This window comes from Haliotis asinina, chromosome 16 (assembly GCF_037392515.1).
Source record: "Haliotis asinina isolate JCU_RB_2024 chromosome 16, JCU_Hal_asi_v2, whole genome shotgun sequence".
In the NCBI taxonomy this organism is placed as follows: domain Eukaryota; kingdom Metazoa; phylum Mollusca; class Gastropoda; order Lepetellida; family Haliotidae; genus Haliotis; species Haliotis asinina.
The window spans coordinates 4,784,163-4,803,636 of record NC_090295.1 but is presented as its reverse complement, the minus strand read 5'-3'; the positions used below and the strand labels follow the sequence as shown (position 1 = coordinate 4,803,636).

General features: G+C 43.2%; 2 protein-coding genes across 2 annotated transcripts; both read left to right on the top strand.

The window, feature by feature from the left end:
• Positions 1–803: 803 nt before the first annotated feature.
• On the top strand, positions 804–11,968 carry LOC137268957 (endoglucanase E-4-like). Its single transcript, XM_067803582.1, has 12 exons — positions 804–1,151; positions 1,794–1,966; positions 2,522–2,822; positions 3,386–3,568; positions 4,418–4,605; positions 4,868–5,027; positions 5,517–5,628; positions 6,481–6,631; positions 7,000–7,144; positions 7,888–8,059; positions 10,675–10,865; positions 11,765–11,968. Exons 2-12 carry the CDS (start codon positions 1,796–1,798, stop codon positions 11,821–11,823), a joined length of 1,833 nt encoding a protein of 610 aa, XP_067659683.1. The 5' UTR covers positions 804–1,151; positions 1,794–1,795; the 3' UTR covers positions 11,824–11,968.
• Positions 11,969–17,177: 5,209 nt separating this feature from the next.
• Positions 17,178–19,058, top strand: LOC137268782 (mucin-19-like). The gene has a single exon (XM_067803357.1). The coding sequence runs from the start codon at positions 17,178–17,180 to the stop codon at positions 19,056–19,058; it is 1,881 nt and encodes a 626-aa protein (XP_067659458.1).
• The last annotated feature ends 416 nt before the right edge of the window (positions 19,059–19,474 follow it).

Sequence of the window (19,474 nt, the reverse complement as noted above, 5' to 3'; positions counted from 1 at the left end):
TGGTCAGACTCGCTGACATGGTTGACGCATGTCATCGGTTCCCAATAGCGCAGATCGATGCTCACGTTGTTGATCACTGGATTGTCTGTTCCAGACTCGATTATTTACAGACCGAAACCATCTAACTGGTGTATTGCTAAAACTAAACTCACTCACTGACTCTCAAATTAATGGAACCTAACAACGCAACATTTAACTGACATTGTTAAACTGATTATACCAAGACAGTTCTTAATCTATTTGAAGCAGTTCTCGTTCCTTAAAATAGAATTGCTGTATTTGGCCAGATAACGTATAACATGCCAGTTGTTTGAGCCAGCACGTGGACAAATGCACATTTTTTCACTTTACCAACATGGTCGTCCTCTAATCTCTAAGCGTTGGGTCCCGAACGTCACAAATTGTGTCATTAATAAAATAAAATAAAATAAAATAAAATAAAATAAAATAAAATAAAATAAAATAAAATAAAATAAAATTAAATTTAAGACATTTTAGATGCGTCTCATGTCGCACAGAAGACAAATGTCTTGCACATGTACTGCTTAAAGTCTCCTACGATCATGGACTGATTTAGTTGTTTTCATTTGTACCCTTCAGTGATGTGGTCAAAGTGGTCAAAGCGTTCGCTCGTCAGGCCGAAGACCAGGGTTCGATACCCCACACGGGTCCTATGTGTGAAGCCCATTTCTGGTGCTCCCCGCCGTCATGTTGCTGGAATATTGCTAAACGCGACATGAATCAAAACTCACTTATATCATGCTAGGCTCGACTACTGTTCTTGAAAAATCCAGATAACACCTGACTCCAAAAGCATCTGATTATATATCGTCCACGCAACTGCCTGCTACACAACTACCCCAAAATAGTACGTTCCTGATGCCTTTTTAACTTCTAAAACAATATTGTTTAGTCTAAACACTATACAATCATATGATGAACAGACGAAATTCAATTACAACATTGTTCCAGCACGATTCCTAGACTTTTAGGACACTGAGAACATTGGTCTGAAAAAAGTCCACCTGAATTCAATGTATGACCAGATGAAGTATCGACCTTGACACGGGTTCCAGGATTAGAACAGATAACAAAGATAAAGTCCACGGAACGCTGTAGGCAGAGATCATTCCGCCCTTTGCATAGAACAGGTAAGGACGAACCTCAGCGATGTGGAAATTCAAGACTTCACCGCGTGTAATACAGTGCCAATTTGCATCAGTTTTGCATTATTTTACATTTAAACATATACTCATCTCTGTAATGACTTTATGGTAAGATGTCGGTCGTAAAGTGCTAAATTTAACTCATTTCAGGAATCTCCAAACCAGTTAGAAATTAGCGAAGGTTACCAAATGTGTTTGTAGAGCGAAAATAGAACTTTCTGGCATATTTTGGACTGTTAGTGGCGAAAATGGTTATTTGATACGGCCTAAGTCGCCAGATGTAACTTGACCTAAAATTAGAGACATAACCTGACGGACAAAAGAAAGTGTACACGTTAAAAAATGGCATAACTGAAACGAAGGAGATGATTAGACGATAACACCGGCGTTAACATATCATGTGCTTTGACCTTAAGTATGCAGTCTAGCAATAATTCGGGTGCTTGCGTGAGTAAGTGAGTGAGTGAAAGAAAAGGAGGCAGGGAGGGAGGGAGGGCGAGTTCTATGTAACAAAACACCGAAAAGCAAATGGTTACTGGAATGAGTATTGGTTCTAAGTGATGTTTGATTCCATGACCCCATATCTAACGCATCACCACGGAAACTGCCTTGTTCTGGCTGGTGCAGGGATGTTGTTGCTGCTGGCTGCTGTCCTCGGGTTGACATCCGCCGCCACGGATATCCAAATCACCGGTCACTGGGATGGAGGCTTCAATGGCCAGTTCTGTGTCACCCTGACCCAAGAGTTACATGGCTGGAAGGCTCACCTGGTGTTTGACCATGAGGTCAAGACTCTACAAGTAGGTATCCACGCCAAGATAGCCTCCAGTGCCTCACACTTATCTCTCATAATTAGGGTAATCTCTAATTTGGGTGAGTGAGTGAGTGAGTGAGTGAGTAGAGTTTAACGCTGCAAATCTTCAGTTGAATGTGGGAGCCAAATCTGAACTGATGCAGGTCTATCGCGTTCTTTAAGACAAGGCACGGTATAGTGCTGAAAGGCTATAATCATATATATTATCCTAAGTGTAACCCATAATGGTAGGATCCTGACTGATCTAAGGCAGATTACTCAGGATCGCGGATACACCCAAGAAGTACTTGGCTCGGGTAGAGCATCTCAAGTTTTGTTTACAAAAGTAACTGTGGCAAATACTGCTTTAAGAACCATCCACAGTTTTGAAACCCCGAGGCTCCTTTCACGAAGCAACCTTTACTCAGGTTAACTCCTACACTTTAACAGCGCACTAAGGTTGCCTTAGTGAACGATCACCTTCATGCTTTGTGAAAGGAGACCCTGTCCAGTATTTTGTCCAATGGCCTGTTCTTACCTGATGAAGCGTCACATTTGACAGGTGAGCCAAGCGGATGTGGTGGAGACGCGAGACAATAACAAAGAATTCGTCCTCAAGAACAAGGACTGGAACAAAGATGAACAGGCGGGTCAACAGCTCTGTGTGAACTTCATGGGCACGACTGACGGCAACGTCGACATGAGAGGCACCGTGTTCATAGAGAACGTCCAAGGAGGTGGTTCGTCACAGTCGACACAGCAGCCTCCGCAGACACAGGCACCGACACAGGCGCCGGTCCAGACACAGCAGCCTGCCACGTCCGCACCTGGGACCACGCCCGCCAGCCAGACACAGGCACCCGGTAAAACAGCCACTGGTTACCTCAGCCATTAGGCTCTACCGGGGACTTTAGTTTCAAACAATACTTTCTCAAAGCAGGCGATTATTGTGTTGATTTCAGAACACCCGATATGTCTTGCGTGCAGTTCTTTTTCGATTTTGTGTTTACAAAGTAAAATTGATGATGAGAAATCCTTTCTAATTTTTTTCAGCAAGAATACCAGCGAAAGTTCATTGAAAGCAATCTTATCATGCAATGGATAACCAAGTATCCGCCATTTTGGAAATATATACTGAAGGAAACAAATACAGGAACACATGAAAGCACAAGTTACAGTTATTCTCCTCCAGGTTTCTTCACAAGCTCTGTATCGTACTTAGGGTGCAAATCTCAGAATTAATGGTGGAGCACTGCCATGAAGTGGTCTTCCCTTTATTGTTTCCCTCAGTATATTTGGCAGGGTTCGAAGTGCCGCAGTGATTTTGGAGAAACCATTCTTCAGTCGTACCTTTCCAAGTGTATTTATCTGCTAGACCAGGATGTGGAATGATTGTAACAGACGAGATTATTTTTATTGCTTTCAGTACAGTCTGGAAGTAGCTCAGCCAAGTACGACTACCGGAAAGCTCTTGGTCTGTCCATTCTCTTTTACGACGCGCAGCGATCTGGCAAACTTCCGGCGAACAACCCCATCCCGTGGCGAGGTGACTCCGCGCTCGGTGACAAGGGAGATAATGGCGAGGATCTCACGGGCGGCTGGTATGATGGTAAGAAGGGTGTTGGCTAGTGTTATTCTCCAACAGTACGCTTGCAAACATTTTAAATAGAATGACGTGACGATAAACATAAGTTTATATCATAACAACCTGTTTAACAGACAATCCAGTGAACGATAGTATGCACACCACCTCCCTTATGATCACCCTTTTTGGAAACCTATTCTAATCCAGAATCCCGAAACGTTTGAAAGAAGCAATGCTGGTTTCCTTCACATACTAAATAGCTCGGGCTATCACTAGGTAACTTTAAAGTGAAGTCTGCGAGCTGTAACCCTACGGGGCCGGTGGGGTGACCTAGAGGTTAAAGTGTTCTCTTGGCATGCCGAAGATCCGTGTTCAATTCCTACACAGTCACAATGTGTGAAGCCCATTTCTGGTGTTCCCCGCTGTGATATTCCTGGAACTTTTCTAAACGCGCCGTTAAACTAAACACACGCACTAACTTGAATTCAGCGAAAAATCGAACCAGACTCTTTATCACCTTATCATTAAAATACATCTGTCCAGCAGCCATATCGAAGTGCTAGGGGAAAACGTTAGGATGTCGCCCCCTGTGGTATTACTCCAGCAATATCACGGCGTTGGACTAGACATGAACTTCACACACATCACTCATGTAGTGTCCCGAGCCTACAATGTCAGGAGCTTCAGTGGCTAAAGCGCCCACTGAAGAAACGGTTTCGATTCCCCACAGAGGCACAATGTGTGAGGCAAATTTCCGGTGTCCACCGCCATGATATTGCTGGAATGTTGCTAAAAATGGCATTAAAACCATAGTCAATTACTCACTCCTCTGGGCTACCCAATAATGATTCTGATGCTGACTGACATTTTCAGCCGGCGATCACGTCAAGTTTAACCTTCCCATGTCCTCCTCCGCGTTCATCCTGGCGTGGGGACTCTCTGTGTGGAAGGATGGCTACACGGCCGCGGGTCAACTTGACCAGATGTATGACATGTTGAGGTGGCCGCTGGACTACCTTCTCCGCTGTTGGATCCCGAGCAAGGAAGAGTACTATGTACAGGTAAGACATACCGAGTTGACTCAGGTCCTTCGTCGTAAAGCTGGATATCAACTCTAGATACTTTTTGGCTTTTGGGGGTAAAGAGGGAATATCTTAAAGTTTTTCAAATTGTGTTTATGCCTAGTATAATTTTATGAATCAATTTGTTATCAGCGGGTTATACTCGCTGAGACTGACGTATAAACCTTTATCCAACAATCGTTATTGTAGCTATAAATATAACCATTGAAAAAAGCCGTCAATCCATGGTACCCTGCTGTAGGTAGGAGATGGTGGCCCCGACCATGCATACTGGGGAAGACCGGAAGACATGACCATGGCTCGGCCAGCTTTCAAGGTCACGGCCAGTAAACCCGGAAGTGACGTATCAGCCGAGACGGCCGCTGCCATGGCTATGGGATCTGTGGTTTTCAAAGACAAAGGTAACATAGAACTAAGCCCGATATCCCCACTTAAGTCAAAACAATAAATAAATCTAAATGAAAAGACAAACCAACGTGTGACTTGTGGTCGTATGAAAAATGGGCGTATGAGCAAAGGGCTACAATCCGTAACCCATAGGTCTGAGGGTTATAACGAATATTAGAACTTAACGTGTGTTTTACAAAGAAAGAGGAGTCAAATGTTTACTTATTTCGTAAACGCGACTATAGAATTGTGTTTGTAACATTTATGAAATGTTTTGTCCGCGGGAACCCATCCAAAACTATACACGTGTTAAATTCCCTAGCCTTTTCAATGTCGAGAGAATGCTATTTACTGTACGTTAAAAATGGAAGCAAACGTGATTCTAGCGTACTACTACCTGGCAGTTTTGAAGACGAGCCACCGGCCTATGAAGATGTTGTAGATGTCGTATTTGACGTCCATGTGTCGGGACTGCACGTTAACATGATGTTATTACCTGACAGACCCTGCATTTTCCGCCAAGTTGTTAAGTGCTGCCAAAACTCTTTACGACTTTGCTAAGAAGTACCAAGGTATCTATAGCAACAGTGTCAACCAGGCCGCCGGATATTACAGGTAAATATTGGTTTCGGATTTTACAGGTAAACTTTGGAGTCGAATTTTTTAGGAAAACCTGAGATTCGGATATTTCAGGTTGTGGTAACGTGACTATCACTCCCCAAAACACGAGACGCCTAGGAGAGCAGCTGCGTATATTTATTCACTCGCGCCAAAACAACTTGTACTGGACCACATGATTCGATGATTAATAATCCCATCATCCATTGGGGGTACACATGCAGCAGGTGATAGTTACATTACTACCCAGGTAAACCTGGGATTAGGATATTTCAGGTATATCTTGTATCGGTTTATTTCAGATAAACCTGGGATTCGGGTTTTACAGGTAAACCTGGCATTCGGATATTTCAGGTGCAGCAAAAATTCTAAACTTAGGTTTCCACAGGAATTGAATCTTAAGCGGCTTGCTTACGTAGAATGCGACAAAAATGGAAGCAAAAATTAATCATACGATTCTATAATTTCGGATGCGACTGGTTTTTTTTGTGAGAAATTCCGAAGGAGCTCATCCTGGACCGGTCAAACCAGTGAGTGTTCACAGGTACATTTCCTGCCAAACTGATGACATGATGAGTCCATGTGACCCCAGTCTCACTTTACCAACACCACTCGGCTAAACGTATTCTAAATTGGTACGACTGACCACTGTGCCTTAATATTATGTTAGCGTTAACTGGAAATTGTATTGAATATGTGCTGAGCTGCACAAAGTTGCTTATGTTAGTGTACCGCAATCCTATTGCTTATTGAATTATATCAGTGTTGTACATGTGCTCGCGGTCTTCACCAAGGGGTAAACCCCTGTAACTCCATGGTTGTCAACCCGTCTCTATGTACCTTACCCAGGTCAAGCCACTTCAAGGACGAGCTGTGTACCGGAAGTGCCATCCTGTACAAGGTGACCGGAGAAGCAAAGTATCTGGCCGATGCCAAGAGTTTCAACACTGATGAGGTCCCATGGGGGTATTCTTGGGACGACACGAAAATTGCATGTCAGGTTAGTAGAGCGACCTGTAGAGCGACTTGTAGAGCGACGAACATCGGTTATAACGAACCCAAAAGGTTCCATTGCTTGTAGTTCTGTGGACAGGTTCGGTAACTGTGAACGGTCTGATCTCAAAGTCATGGGCTGGTTGTCATAATATCAACCACTATTGTTTTGAAACATTCTTTTGATATCATGCTGCAGGTACATTACACTCTACAACAAGCATCAGCCTAAAATAGTAATTATACATTCGCTTACGAACACACGCATATGCACACTGAGACCTGTCGTCTCTTCATCACCCCATTCTGAATAAATCAGTACGAGGCGACTGACTGTGAGCTAATTGTAGGACAACTGTTTCTCTCGTACGACAGCTGCTGTTATTCGAGGCCACCAAGGACGCCAGCTACAGCAAGCAGGTTGAGGCCTTCATGACGAGCTGGATGCAAGGCGGTTCAGTTCCCTACAGCACGTGTGGCTTGGCCGTCAGAGACAAGTGGGGCACGCTCAGATACGCAAGTAGGTGGTGCAGGTGCTCTCGGTGACCTCAGACAACAGTGTACTGAGAGAAATCAGTGATATGTTGTTCTGTTACACACAGAAGAGTGGTAACCTGGCCGTTAAACTGTTGGCTCAACACATTGAAAATTTCTTGATTCACCCGGTCATATAATGGCTTGAAGCGGCGTAAAACAGAACTCGCTCTCAGACTATGAACTAGACCATGTAATCAAGAATGACTTCATTGTGTTTAAACGTTGGTTATCCTAAGGTGTGTTAAACACATTATTATGCATCCCGCCAACTGCTGTAAATTTACTAATTAAAATAGCCAGCGCTCTTCTAGCAGACTTTTGATTTCCTTTGCAGTGAAAATAAGAAAAGTCAGACATGCTTTAGAAGGTGACGCGTTACCTACTGAACAAAATCTGGTTTATATCGCTCAAATAAATTGTATCATACACGTTAATTTTAAGCGTTTATGATATACATATTAAGCGACTTGTAAGACCTATATAATTTTGAAAAACATCAATTTCACGGAGGAATATGACAAATTGTGAAAACGTGAGGCAGTCAACACACACGCCGTGGTCATAGTGAGTGTGTGAGTTTAGTTTTATGCCACTTTTAGCATTACTGAACGCAGTTAACAAGCACAAAAAAGGAAGCATAGTATATTCCGACAATGAGAGACATCAGTTTATGCCACGTGTTTCATTCACTCATTCACTCATTCACTCATTCACTCACTTCGACAGCCAACTCCGCGTTCATCGCCCTGATGGCAGCCCACGATGGCATTAACTCCAAAGTGTACCAGCAGTGGGCGGAAGGCGAAATTAACTACGTCCTCGGAGACAACCCAAAACACATAAGTTACCAGATCGGCTTTGGCAGCAGCTACCCCCAAAGACCGCATCACCGTGGCAGGTAAGATACACCACAACCCTAGAAGGTCGCATCACCGTGGCAGGTAAGATACACAACAACCATAGAAGGTCGCATCACCGTGGCAGGTAAGATACACCACAACCATAGAAGACCGCATCACCGTGGCAGGTAAGATGCACCACAACCATAGAAGACCGCATCACCGTGGCAGGTAAGATACACCACAACCATAGAAGGTCGCATCACCGTGGCAGGTAAGATACACCACAACCATAGAAGACCGCATCACCGTGGCAGGTAAGATACACCACAACCATAGAAGACCGCATCACCGTGGCAGGTAAGATACACCACAACCATAGAAGGTCGCATCACCGTGGCAGGTAAGATGCACCACAACCATAGAAGACCGCATCACCGTGGCAGGTAAGATGCACCACAAACATAGAAGACCGCATCACCGTGGTAGGTAAGATGCACCACAACCATAGAAGACCGCATCACCGTGGCAGGTAAGATGCACCACAAACATAGAAGGTCGCATCACCGTGGCAGGTAAGATGCACCACAACCATAGAAGACCGCATCACCGTGGCAGGTAAGATACACAACAACCATAGAAGGTCGCATCACCGTGGCAGGTAAGATGCACCACAACCATAGAAGGTCGCATCACCGTGGCAGGTAAGATACACCACAACCATAGAAGGTCGCATCACCGTGGCAGGTAAGATACACCACAACCATAGAAGGTCGCATCACCGTGGCAGGTAAGATACACCACAACCATAGAAGGCCGCATCACCGTGGTAGGTAAGATGCACCACAACCATAGAAGGCCGCATCACCGTGGCAGGTAAGATGCACCACAACCATAGAAGACCGCATCACCGTGGCAGGTAAGATGCACCGCAACCATAGAAGACCGCATCACCGTGGCAGGTAAGATGCACCACAAACATAGAAGACCGCATCACCGTGGCAGGTAAGATGCACCACAAACATAGAAGACCGCATCACCGTGGCAGGTAAGATACACCACAACCATAGAAGGCCGCATCACCGTGGCAGGTAAGATACACCACAACCATAGAAGGCCGCATCACTGTGGCAGGTAAGATGCACCACAACCATAGAAGACCGCATCACCGTGGCAGGTAAGATGCACCACAACCATAGAAGACCGCATCACCGTGGCAGGTAAGATGCACCACAACCATAGAAGACCGCATCACCGTGGTAGGTAAGATGCACCACAAACATAGAAGACCGCATCACCGTGGCAGGTAAGATACACCACAACCATAGAAGGCCGCATCACCGTGGCAGGTAAGATGCACCACAACCATAGAAGGTCGCATCACCGTGGCAGGTAAGATACACCACAACCATAGAAGGCCGCATCACCGTGGCAGGTAAGATACACCACAACCATAGAAGGCCGCATCACCGTGGCAGGTAAGATACACCACAACCATAGAAGGCCGCATCACCGTGGCAGGTAAGATACACCACAACCATAGAAGGTCGCATCACCGTGGCAGGTAAGATACATGGTCCATGGGGACAACCCTAGAAGGCCGCATCACAGAGACAGGTGAGATGCATCGTCCCCGGGAACAACCCTAGAAGGTCGCTTCACAGAGACAGGTGAGATGCATCGTCCACGGGGACAACCCTAGAGTCCCGTGTCACAGAGGCAGGTGAGATACTTCGTCCTCGGGGACAGCCCTAGAAGGCCACATCACAGAGGCAGGTGAGATACATCGTCCCCGGGAACAACCCTAGAAGGCCGCATCACAGAGGCAGGTGAGATACATCGTCCACGGGAACAACCCTAGAAGGTCGCATCACAGAGGCAAGAAATTCCAGTTTATAGCTGCCAAGCTGTTAGAGCGCTCACTCGTCACATCAAAGACCCGGTTTCGATGCCCAGTATGAAAACAGTATGTGAAGAATATGTCTGGTGTTTTCAATCGTGAAATTGCTCTGAAGCGGCGTAAAACACAACTTACTTACATTTGTCACCGAAAGCGGTGCACCGATATAGTGCAATGACGAACCCACGGCAAATCAGTATAAATATACCGAAGCTTCTTCTGTCATGTTGATTTTGCAAACACCGCTGCCTTTCAAATTATGTTGCCGCAAACAGACAATCAACAGTTGTTTCAAACGTATGTCCATTAAACTGTCTTTTACAAGATTTTACATGCGCTTCCTGGGATCAGCGTTCCCTGTTATCGTGAACGTGCTGTAGAAATATATTTAGTAGTGTTTAGTGGTCATAACTCTTAAAGACTTAAGATCATGCGATTTATTGTGTTATATCTAGGTACCATCTTTGACATTCGGAGATGCTGAGAAATCTATTTTCTGGTTTTAATGAGTTTGTTGAGTACACATTACTATTTAGAAATTAGCCCAGTGCAACATTGTGCTTGGAGGGCGTCAAAGTAACTAATGTTTAGTTGACAAGCGACCTTTTTACAACTTCATGTAGGCCATCCCACCGCCCATTACTTTCTGAGAATACCATAGATCAAGAAACGTATCATCTGATTTATTTAAAATTTTTGTACATTAAAAAAAACCCCCAAAATGCAGATGAAAGTCTTCATAATGTTTACCGTTATTTTTGCCTTGTGTATCAGCTCCTGCCCCGACCGTCCAGCCAAGTGTGACTGGCAGGCCTTCAGCAGCCCCGGCCCTAACCCTCAGCTCCTCAAAGGGGCTATGGTAGGAGGTCCCGATGCCTCCGACAGCTACGCCGACAAAAGGGACGACTACGTCAAGAACGAGGTTGCCTGCGACTACAACGCCGGTTTCCAGTCCAGTCTTGCAGGTGGGTAGAAGGTTAGGGGTAGACGATGTGTTTTGAATTTAGAGTGTGGTACTAAGTGTAACATACATTGTCAAGCAGTCTCTGACTCGCTTCTATTCTTTTAACACTGTAATGTTTTATTAATTGAAATATATGAAGGAATATTAACGAAATAAAAATAGTGGATTAGTTAATAGTGGATTCGGATCCTATCCAAGGAAAACCTTTCGAATCGCACACAAGTATGATAGCAGGGTTATTTCTATAGCGCATATGTCAATGGATGCTCGAAGCCCATTCACATAGAGAGTTAATCGACTCATGGAAATTGACAGAAATTTGTTTTCAAATGAGACATTAAGATCTGAAGAGAAACTGTACATTTAATGTCAAGGAGAAGACAGTTAATCTTTGCTGGAGTTAACACCGAGAGGTTGACAAGATTCAGATCTAAGTCTGACAATTGTGAACATAATTCTGTTTCATCAAGGAAGCATTTTCACAAGGTCTGGGTTGGTATAATCATATTTCATGTAGACTGTTATCGATGCTGGAATAGCACCGGTATTGTTGTTGTCTAGTCTGTTTATAACAAGGGATAGAACCTTGCCGGTTCACTTGTGAGATATGCTCTGATGTGACCAATATGTGTCATATACAGAAAGACGATACAGGGTAGATATGTATAGCTGACATGGGCACACCCAGTTTCATCGTTGACTCATGCGTCCACTTTGTTGACTGGAAATGCCACCGTGACGACCCACGGGAACCATAAATATCAGTTCGTTGTAACAAAAGTTCGATATAAGGATTTCACATCCATGAAGTGGTCGGGAAAACACCCACCCACATACACGTTATATAACCGGAGTTTAATGGATATTTACTAGACAATGACGGGTTTTATCCTGTTCTAGCGCTGGTGTCTCTGGATGCGAGTAAGAAGCTGCCTCCTGCCCCTGCTGCCAAGTGTTAGATACGGCTCATGGTGTGGACAAGTCAGAATAAAACACATTCCTTGGTATTGGTTTTGGATTTTGTATCAGCACATAGTCTTTGAATGATTAGTTTGGGTTTTTGAACAAAGTTTAAATAAACAGCGGAACATTTGTAGTTTAAAACATATTCTGCTTAATGGTAACTATGATTTACCATATTGCATTACGGACGATCGTTCGACCGAATGGTCATTTGCTTGAAGAAAAACTTTTTCCAACTTTTCAAAGATAAACACAAACATTGGTGTAAAATTATTAACATTTTTGTTAACATTTATCGACTGATGGTAATGCAAGCGTTTGAAGTATTCGCCTCTTTGCGTTAAACTACTACTACTACTACTACTACTACTACTACTACTACTACTACTACTACTACTACTACTACTACGACTACTACTACTACTACTACTACTACCACTTTCCTATCGAACATTTACAAATTACAGTACCTCTAACTGACATTCTCGTATTTTCTTTTTGGGGGATGAGGGAGCAATTACTCAGGGATTTACTCTATCCAACATGCACATCAGTGACAAGTACTGAACACGTTTTATTCACGGTCAATGGGGGACAATGTGGAGTATTCGTTGATAAAGGTAATAATGCATTCGTGTCTTCTCGGAAGTTACGGAACGGGACGAGTGGTGATGATTGTCGCCGTCGTCACCACTCGCCCCTTTCCGTAACCTTCAAGACGATGGCTATTCGTCTTTTTCCCGGAATAACACGAGTTGGTCACGAATAGAGCAAGTGGTGACGACGGAGACATTCGTCATCACTTGCCCCTTACCGTAACTTCCAAGAAGACACGAATGCATTATTTATTCTCTGGTGTCATGAGAGGGAATGATGGGCATGTTTGTTGGGAGTCAGCTTCAGTTTGGAACTTTCATCCAGACATCAACTGTTATTGTTTAAAACGACAAAAACCAAGTTTGGGATGGCCAGGTATTTAATCAGCATTCAGCAGTTAGCTGGCAAACATTTAGTTTTACAGATTTAAACTGTCTTAACTAAAGGCTCAGAAGCATTGTGTCAACAATGACTCAACGTTCCAACTTCACTGCGTTTTTGAGAAAATTTGTGCTTGAAATACACAGGTTGTCTACGTCATGGCAAACACGGAGTAAAGGAATATGTTTTTGGAAGAAATTTGTAACTGTACACGTAGAAAAGGCTGTGACGATCAGCAAGTTGAGAAACCATATGGAAATAGATAAAGCTCTGCTACAGACCTGGCTGGTTCAGATGTAATGAGTTTCCTGTTTATGTAATTAATTTTGATTATTACTTGGGAGGCGTTAGATGTGACCTTTAAATGAATCTGCTCTGTGTTTGTATATTACTACGTCAATATTTGAAGGGTGAGTCATGCACGAAACAAATTCAATTTGAAAACAACCACACGCCAGGCAATATCGTTAATGTGGTCATAATGCATTTACACTTAATAAACATTGAAGAGACGCTCGTTACGGGGCTTTGTCTCGGGGGATTGTCGCGGATACGTCAATAGATGCAGGATGCAATACAAATAAAGCTATTCAACACCAGCCTCCGCATAAACTGCATCATTCAAGGTCAAAGGTCAAAGGTGAATGCAGGCCACGTGTACAACAACATGGTAGTGTAGGTAGCTATACATTCTATTGCTGACGCCCTGTACTGTGTTCGAGTCTGTGAAAACAATGCTCGATAATGAGAATCGTCCAAGGCCGCTGGGAACAATGGCACGACTTTAACCATGACACCTCGTCAATCCACAAGGTCTCTTCCGACCATGGACGGTGGGGCAGCCTTCGGTGGTTAAAGCGTTCGCTCGTCATGCCGAAGACTCGGGTTCGATTCCCCACATAAGTATACTGTGTGATGCCCATATCTCGAATCCCTTGCAGTGATATTGCTGGGCTACTACGATGCCGGAGATGCAGGGGGGTGGGAGATCATCAATTTTGTACACGTTCTAGACGGGTTAATTGATTTTGTACATGACAAGTATGGGGGTCGCTTACTTTGTACATGAGTTTTAGAAGGTGGCCATTCACATTGTACATGCAACTCCATAAAAATCATCATCACCCCCTAGCCATAACTTATGAGCGGTCCCTCATCGGAACTTGGCCGATACCTTCAGATCTTCAGTTTGGCGAACGGACGCCTTAACCGTTTGGCTATCTCACCTGCGGTATTGGGGCGAACGGTATTGGGGCTAACGGTATCGGGACTAACGGTATCATCGTGATTGACTACGCGTGTTGCTGGACCAGCTTTAAGTGATGAAGATGTATTTGATAACTGTCAGTTGTATATAAAACATGTATTCACAGCTTACACATGGCATCTTCTATAGGAAACAGTACCTTGACATACTCAAATGCATAAAGATACATTTCACACAAATATCGAAGGTTAAGAGACTAAAGACCAATTTTTCTTACATCATCTTCTCTCTTTGAGTAAAAGTACGTGTATATATGATTCTTCTTGAAAAAGAGCAATCATTACATGATTGCGCAACCTCAAGCATTCCAGTCGTTTACTCCCTGCAGCAGTGTTATCAGTATGTAGACCAATAAAGAATGATATCTGTGCACTGCAAGGAGCTTCCAACAAGTGTTGCTTCCGGTCTGCCCCAGTGATGTGTTTTTCTCGTCAGTTTTTTTGGGTTGTTTTACCGGCTGCTGCAGATAAGGAATGTTGTCTAAATAGACACATAGCGAGCATCGGGAAGCCAGGCTTGATTCCGTCATGGACGTTGCAGGGTCTTTCAATCTGGCATTTGATGTTTGAATACGCTGAGGTTTGTTTGTGTTGTAATATCTCTGATGGCGATGCTGCTGCTGTTGTTGCTGCTGTTGTTGCTGCTGCTGCTGATGATGGTGACATCTGAACCTAGCGTTTTTTTTGTATTGTTTAGTTTGCTTTACTGTTTCGGTAGCGAGGTACTATGTTTATGTTGCTTTTTCCACGATTAATGTGGGCTTTTCTGCATAAAGGGAAAGTTTTCTTTGGTAAGCACTAACTCACTCACTCACTCTTAAGGTCAAGCCAATCAATAGTTTTTAAGAGAATCACAGTTTTTGTTAATCAGTGAATCACAGTTCATGAATTGTATTTCCTTCCAATCAAAGTAAAAACACTCTGCAATCACATTCCTGATTAGAGCAACTCAAAACAGAGAAAAACGTTTCTTACCAATCGGAATACAAAATCGGAATGCGAACTGAACAGAAACCTCAGCAAATCGGAAATAACGAAAACATAAAAACCACAACAAACACACGAACGAGATAAAGGAAATATATTTATGACTCAATTGAAGGAGAAAAGAAACGTAATTGTGGTTTACATGAAAAATACTGGATGATTCCTTTCTTGGCTGTATATTGGAATAGAGACAACATTTAGAAACTAATTATTGCCCCTTCAATCGGCGACCGGAAGCGTTATACTCCCATGTGGAAACTTGGGTCAGGAAACGTGAAAAAATAAACAACAGACCAAACCAACCAAACAAGCAAGCAAACAAACAAACAAACATACCCCCCCAAAAAAAAAACAAAACAAAAACATACAAAAAAGAAAAAACCCAAAAACAAACCAAAGCAAAACAAATAAAAAAAACAACAAAACAAAACAAATAAAAAAACAACAAAAAGCAAAACCCAAACAGAACAAAACAAAACAAAAAAAGACCCCAAAACAAACAAACAAAAAAAAAGCAAAAAATAAAAGAAAAAAAAAAGAAAAAGAAAAACACGATGCATTCTTCTCATTGTCTTTCTACCTTTCTCCATGATTCACAAACGCCAAGATGAAGCTAGATATTTAACCATGTTACCGTCTCGTCAAAAAGACACACATGCGGTATCCGTGGCAAAGACAGGCATATTCTATCCATCACTTTGTTTAACTTTGCGCAACAACAGCAGTCATGTTATAGATATTTGTCGTCATATGTCGCCTACAGCGTATGAGACGTTGAACAGAGGGAATATTAAGTGTTACAAATACAATGAAATCGATGAAGCTGCGTTGGCTTCCGGACACTTTGCGAAGTGTGACGTGGGGTGAAGCTGATTAACTGATGACAAAAGCCGTGTTTACTTGGCAAACAGATATATTGGAAAATTCATTTGTTCGAGGACTGTTGACAGAGTGTATTATGCAGACTCGACGATAATGATATCAAAGGTATGTCCACACGCGTCAATAATGTACTGTGTGGAACAAACCTAATATGTCAGATATGAAAAATGACCCTTAGACACACGGTAACAGAATATGTCAATATCAGAAAATATGTTATGTTCACAGAGAATTACTTATTGGTGGAACTCATTTTAAAACGCATTATATTTTTTTGTCCATGCCGCAATTTTATGACTAGGGTGATGAACCATTTATCATATGGAACCGGTTAAATGACCCATTAAATCGCGATGGTGTTATTGATCTCGTGTTTTAGAGCAATGTGAAGGTTTGCGGAATGAAAGAGTGCAGGACGCCCTTCGGTCCTATGGTTCAATTATCTCAAAGTCAGTAATACAGCAGGATGTGGGGGCTGACATGCCAGGGAAATAGCGGATCCTGGTATGGCTAAAGAATGCAAACTCTGTAGAGAAATTTGCGGAGCTTTCGACCCCCGTTGATTAATGTCTGTAGGCGGTTGCTAATTGCTCAGTAAAGTGCTATGCGGTATCGTGGTCCCAGTAACCGTCAAAGGGGTATGGGTCCTTTGGTGTTGGTGGGAGTGGTGTTGAAATGGGATAATTTGAATTTAAAAGTCGAATGAAGGCAGCCAGGCTAATATATGGTTCCCGAGAAAAGGTGATGTACAATGCTAGATAATTTGATAATATCAAGGATTCTGTCACTGCTGCAAATGTCTGTACGAATAACTTCTACGGTTCCAACACAGCAAACCTTTATTCTGTTCATAATTCTGTGTATACTGTGTCCCTGTTGTTGCCGGTTGAAAAAGCGTATGGCAACCCTGAATTCTAAATGACACTGTCACTTGCGCCAGCCTCCCAAAACTGCATAGCACCGCATGCCCCTGCCCTCAGTTATCTTCCCTTTCACAGTCATGTGACTTACCACAGATCACATGATCCCAATGTAACTATAAATAGGCCATTTGACCGCAACAGATTCCACAAATCATTCAAATTCAGAAATTGAAGAAATTCATTGGTTGAAGAAGGGGGAGAGTTTAGGCTGCTCGACAAAGTGATGAAAACTAAATTGAGTAGTCTTATACGAAATCAAAAAGGGATATAGGGGCATTCATGAAAACCTCACCGTTAACAAGCGCCGTGCATGTATGCGTGACATATTAACTGATCAGATTAAAGTTTCTAGTGGTATCCTCCCAATAGCTAAAGTTTCTAGCGGTATCCTCCCAATAGCTAAAGTTTCTATCGGTATCCTCCCAACAGCTAAAGTTTCTATCGGTATCCTCCCAACAGCTAAAGTTTCTAGCGGTATCCTCCGAAGAGCTAAAGTTTCTAGCGGTATCCTCCCAATAGCTAAAGTTTCTAGCGGTATCCTCCCAATAGCTAAAGTTTCTAGCGGTATCCTCCCAATAGCTAAAGTTTCTAGCGGTATCCTCCCAACAGCTAAAGTTTCTAGCGGTATCCTCCCAACAGCTAAAGTTTCTAGCGGGATCCTCCCAACAGCTAAAGTTTCTAGCGGGATCCTCCCAACAGCTAAAGTTTCTATCGGGATCCTCCCAATAGCTAAAGTTTCTATCGGTATCCTCCCAATAGCTAAAGTTTCTAGCGGTATCCTCCCAATAGCTAAAGTTTCTAGCGGTATCCTCCGAAGAGCTAAAGTTTCTATCGGTATCCTCCCAATAGCTAAGGTTTCTAGCGGTATCCTCCCAATAGCTAAAGTTTCTAGCGGCATCCTCCCAATAGCTAAGGTTTCTAGCGGGATCCTCTCAACAGCTAAAGTTTCTAGCGGTATCCTCCCAATAGCTAAAGTTTCTAGCGGTATCCTCCCAATAGCTAAAGTTTCTAGCGGGATCCTTCCAACAGCTAAAGTTTCTATCGGTATCCTCCCAATAGCTAAAGTTTCTATCGGTATCCTCCCAACAGCTAAAGTTTCTAGCGGTATCCTCCCAACAGCTAAAGTTTCTAGCGGTATCCTCCCAATAGCTAAAGTTTCTAGCGGGATCCTCCCAACAGCTAAAGTTTCTAGCGGGATCCTCCCAACAGCTAAAGTTTCTAGCGGTATCCTCCGAAGAGCTAAAGTTTCTAGCGGTATCCTCCCAATAGCTAAAGTTTCTAGCGGTATCCTCCCAATAGCTAAAGTTTCTAGCGGTATCCTCCCAACAGCTAAAGTTTCTATCGGTATCCTCCCAATAGCTAAAGTTTCTAGCGGTATCCTCCCAATAGCTAAAGTTTCTAGCGGTATCCTCCCAACAGCTAAAGTTTCTAGCGGGATCCTCCCAACAGCTAAAATTTCTATCGGTATCCTCCCAATAGCTAAAGTTTCTATCGGTATCCTCCCAATAGCTAAAGTTTCTAGCGGTATCCTCCCAATAGCTAAAGTTTCTATCGGTATCCTCCCAACAGCTAAAGTTTCTAGCGGTATCCTCCCAACAGCTAAAGTTTCTATCGGTATCCTCCCAATAGCTAAAGTTTCTAGCGGTATCCTCCCTATAGCTAAAGTTTCTATCGGTATCCTCCCAATAGCTAAAGTTTCTAGCGGTATCCTCCCAATAGCTAAAGTTTCTAGCGGTATCCTCCCAATAGCTAAAGTTTCTATCGGTATCCTCCCAATAGCTAAAGTTTCTAGCGGTATCCTCCCAATAGCTAAAGTTTCTAGCGGTATCCTCCCAATAGCTAAAGTTTCTAGCGGTATCCTCCCAACAGCTAAAGTTTCTAGCGGTATCCTCCCAACAGCTAAAGTTTCTAGCGGTATCCTCCCAACAGCTAAAGTTTCTAGCGGGATCCTCCCAACAGCTAAAGTTTCTAGCGGGATCCTCCCAACAGCTAAAGTTTCTAGCGGCATCCTCCCAATAGCTAAAGTTTCTAGCGGTATCCTCCCAATAGCTAAAGTTTCTAGCGGTATCCTCCCAATAGTTACACGTGCCATTAATTACATGCCAGTATGCAAACAACTTTACAAAGACAAAGACTACAGAATAAGACAAGACAAGAAGAACCGGAGAAATAGGAATAAGACAAAGCACTATTGAAGAAGACAAATCACTATAGAATAAGACAACGCACCATAGAAGAAGACAAGCCCTATAGAAGAAGACAAAGCACAATAGAATAAGACAAAGTGACAGAATCCGAAGAAGGGAGACAACCTTTTCCAACTCATCTCAAGCTATACAGTTCCTACTTGTGTACATGCTGGTCATTTGATCGTGAATTCCACACAGGATTTCTACAGTTTTAGCCTGATGACCTATTTGAAGAGCAAGTGATGAAGATGGTTTTGTCTGAGGTTGAGAGGTCAACCTTCACGACACCTGCCTGATAAAGGTGTTAGAGCCAACACGGGAACGTTGCACCCACTGTGATAAAGACGTTCATCCATATGTTGTGAGCCTTCTTGCGTACTGCAACTTTTACCTCTCTGAAAGCTGTCAGTTGCGTGATGTTG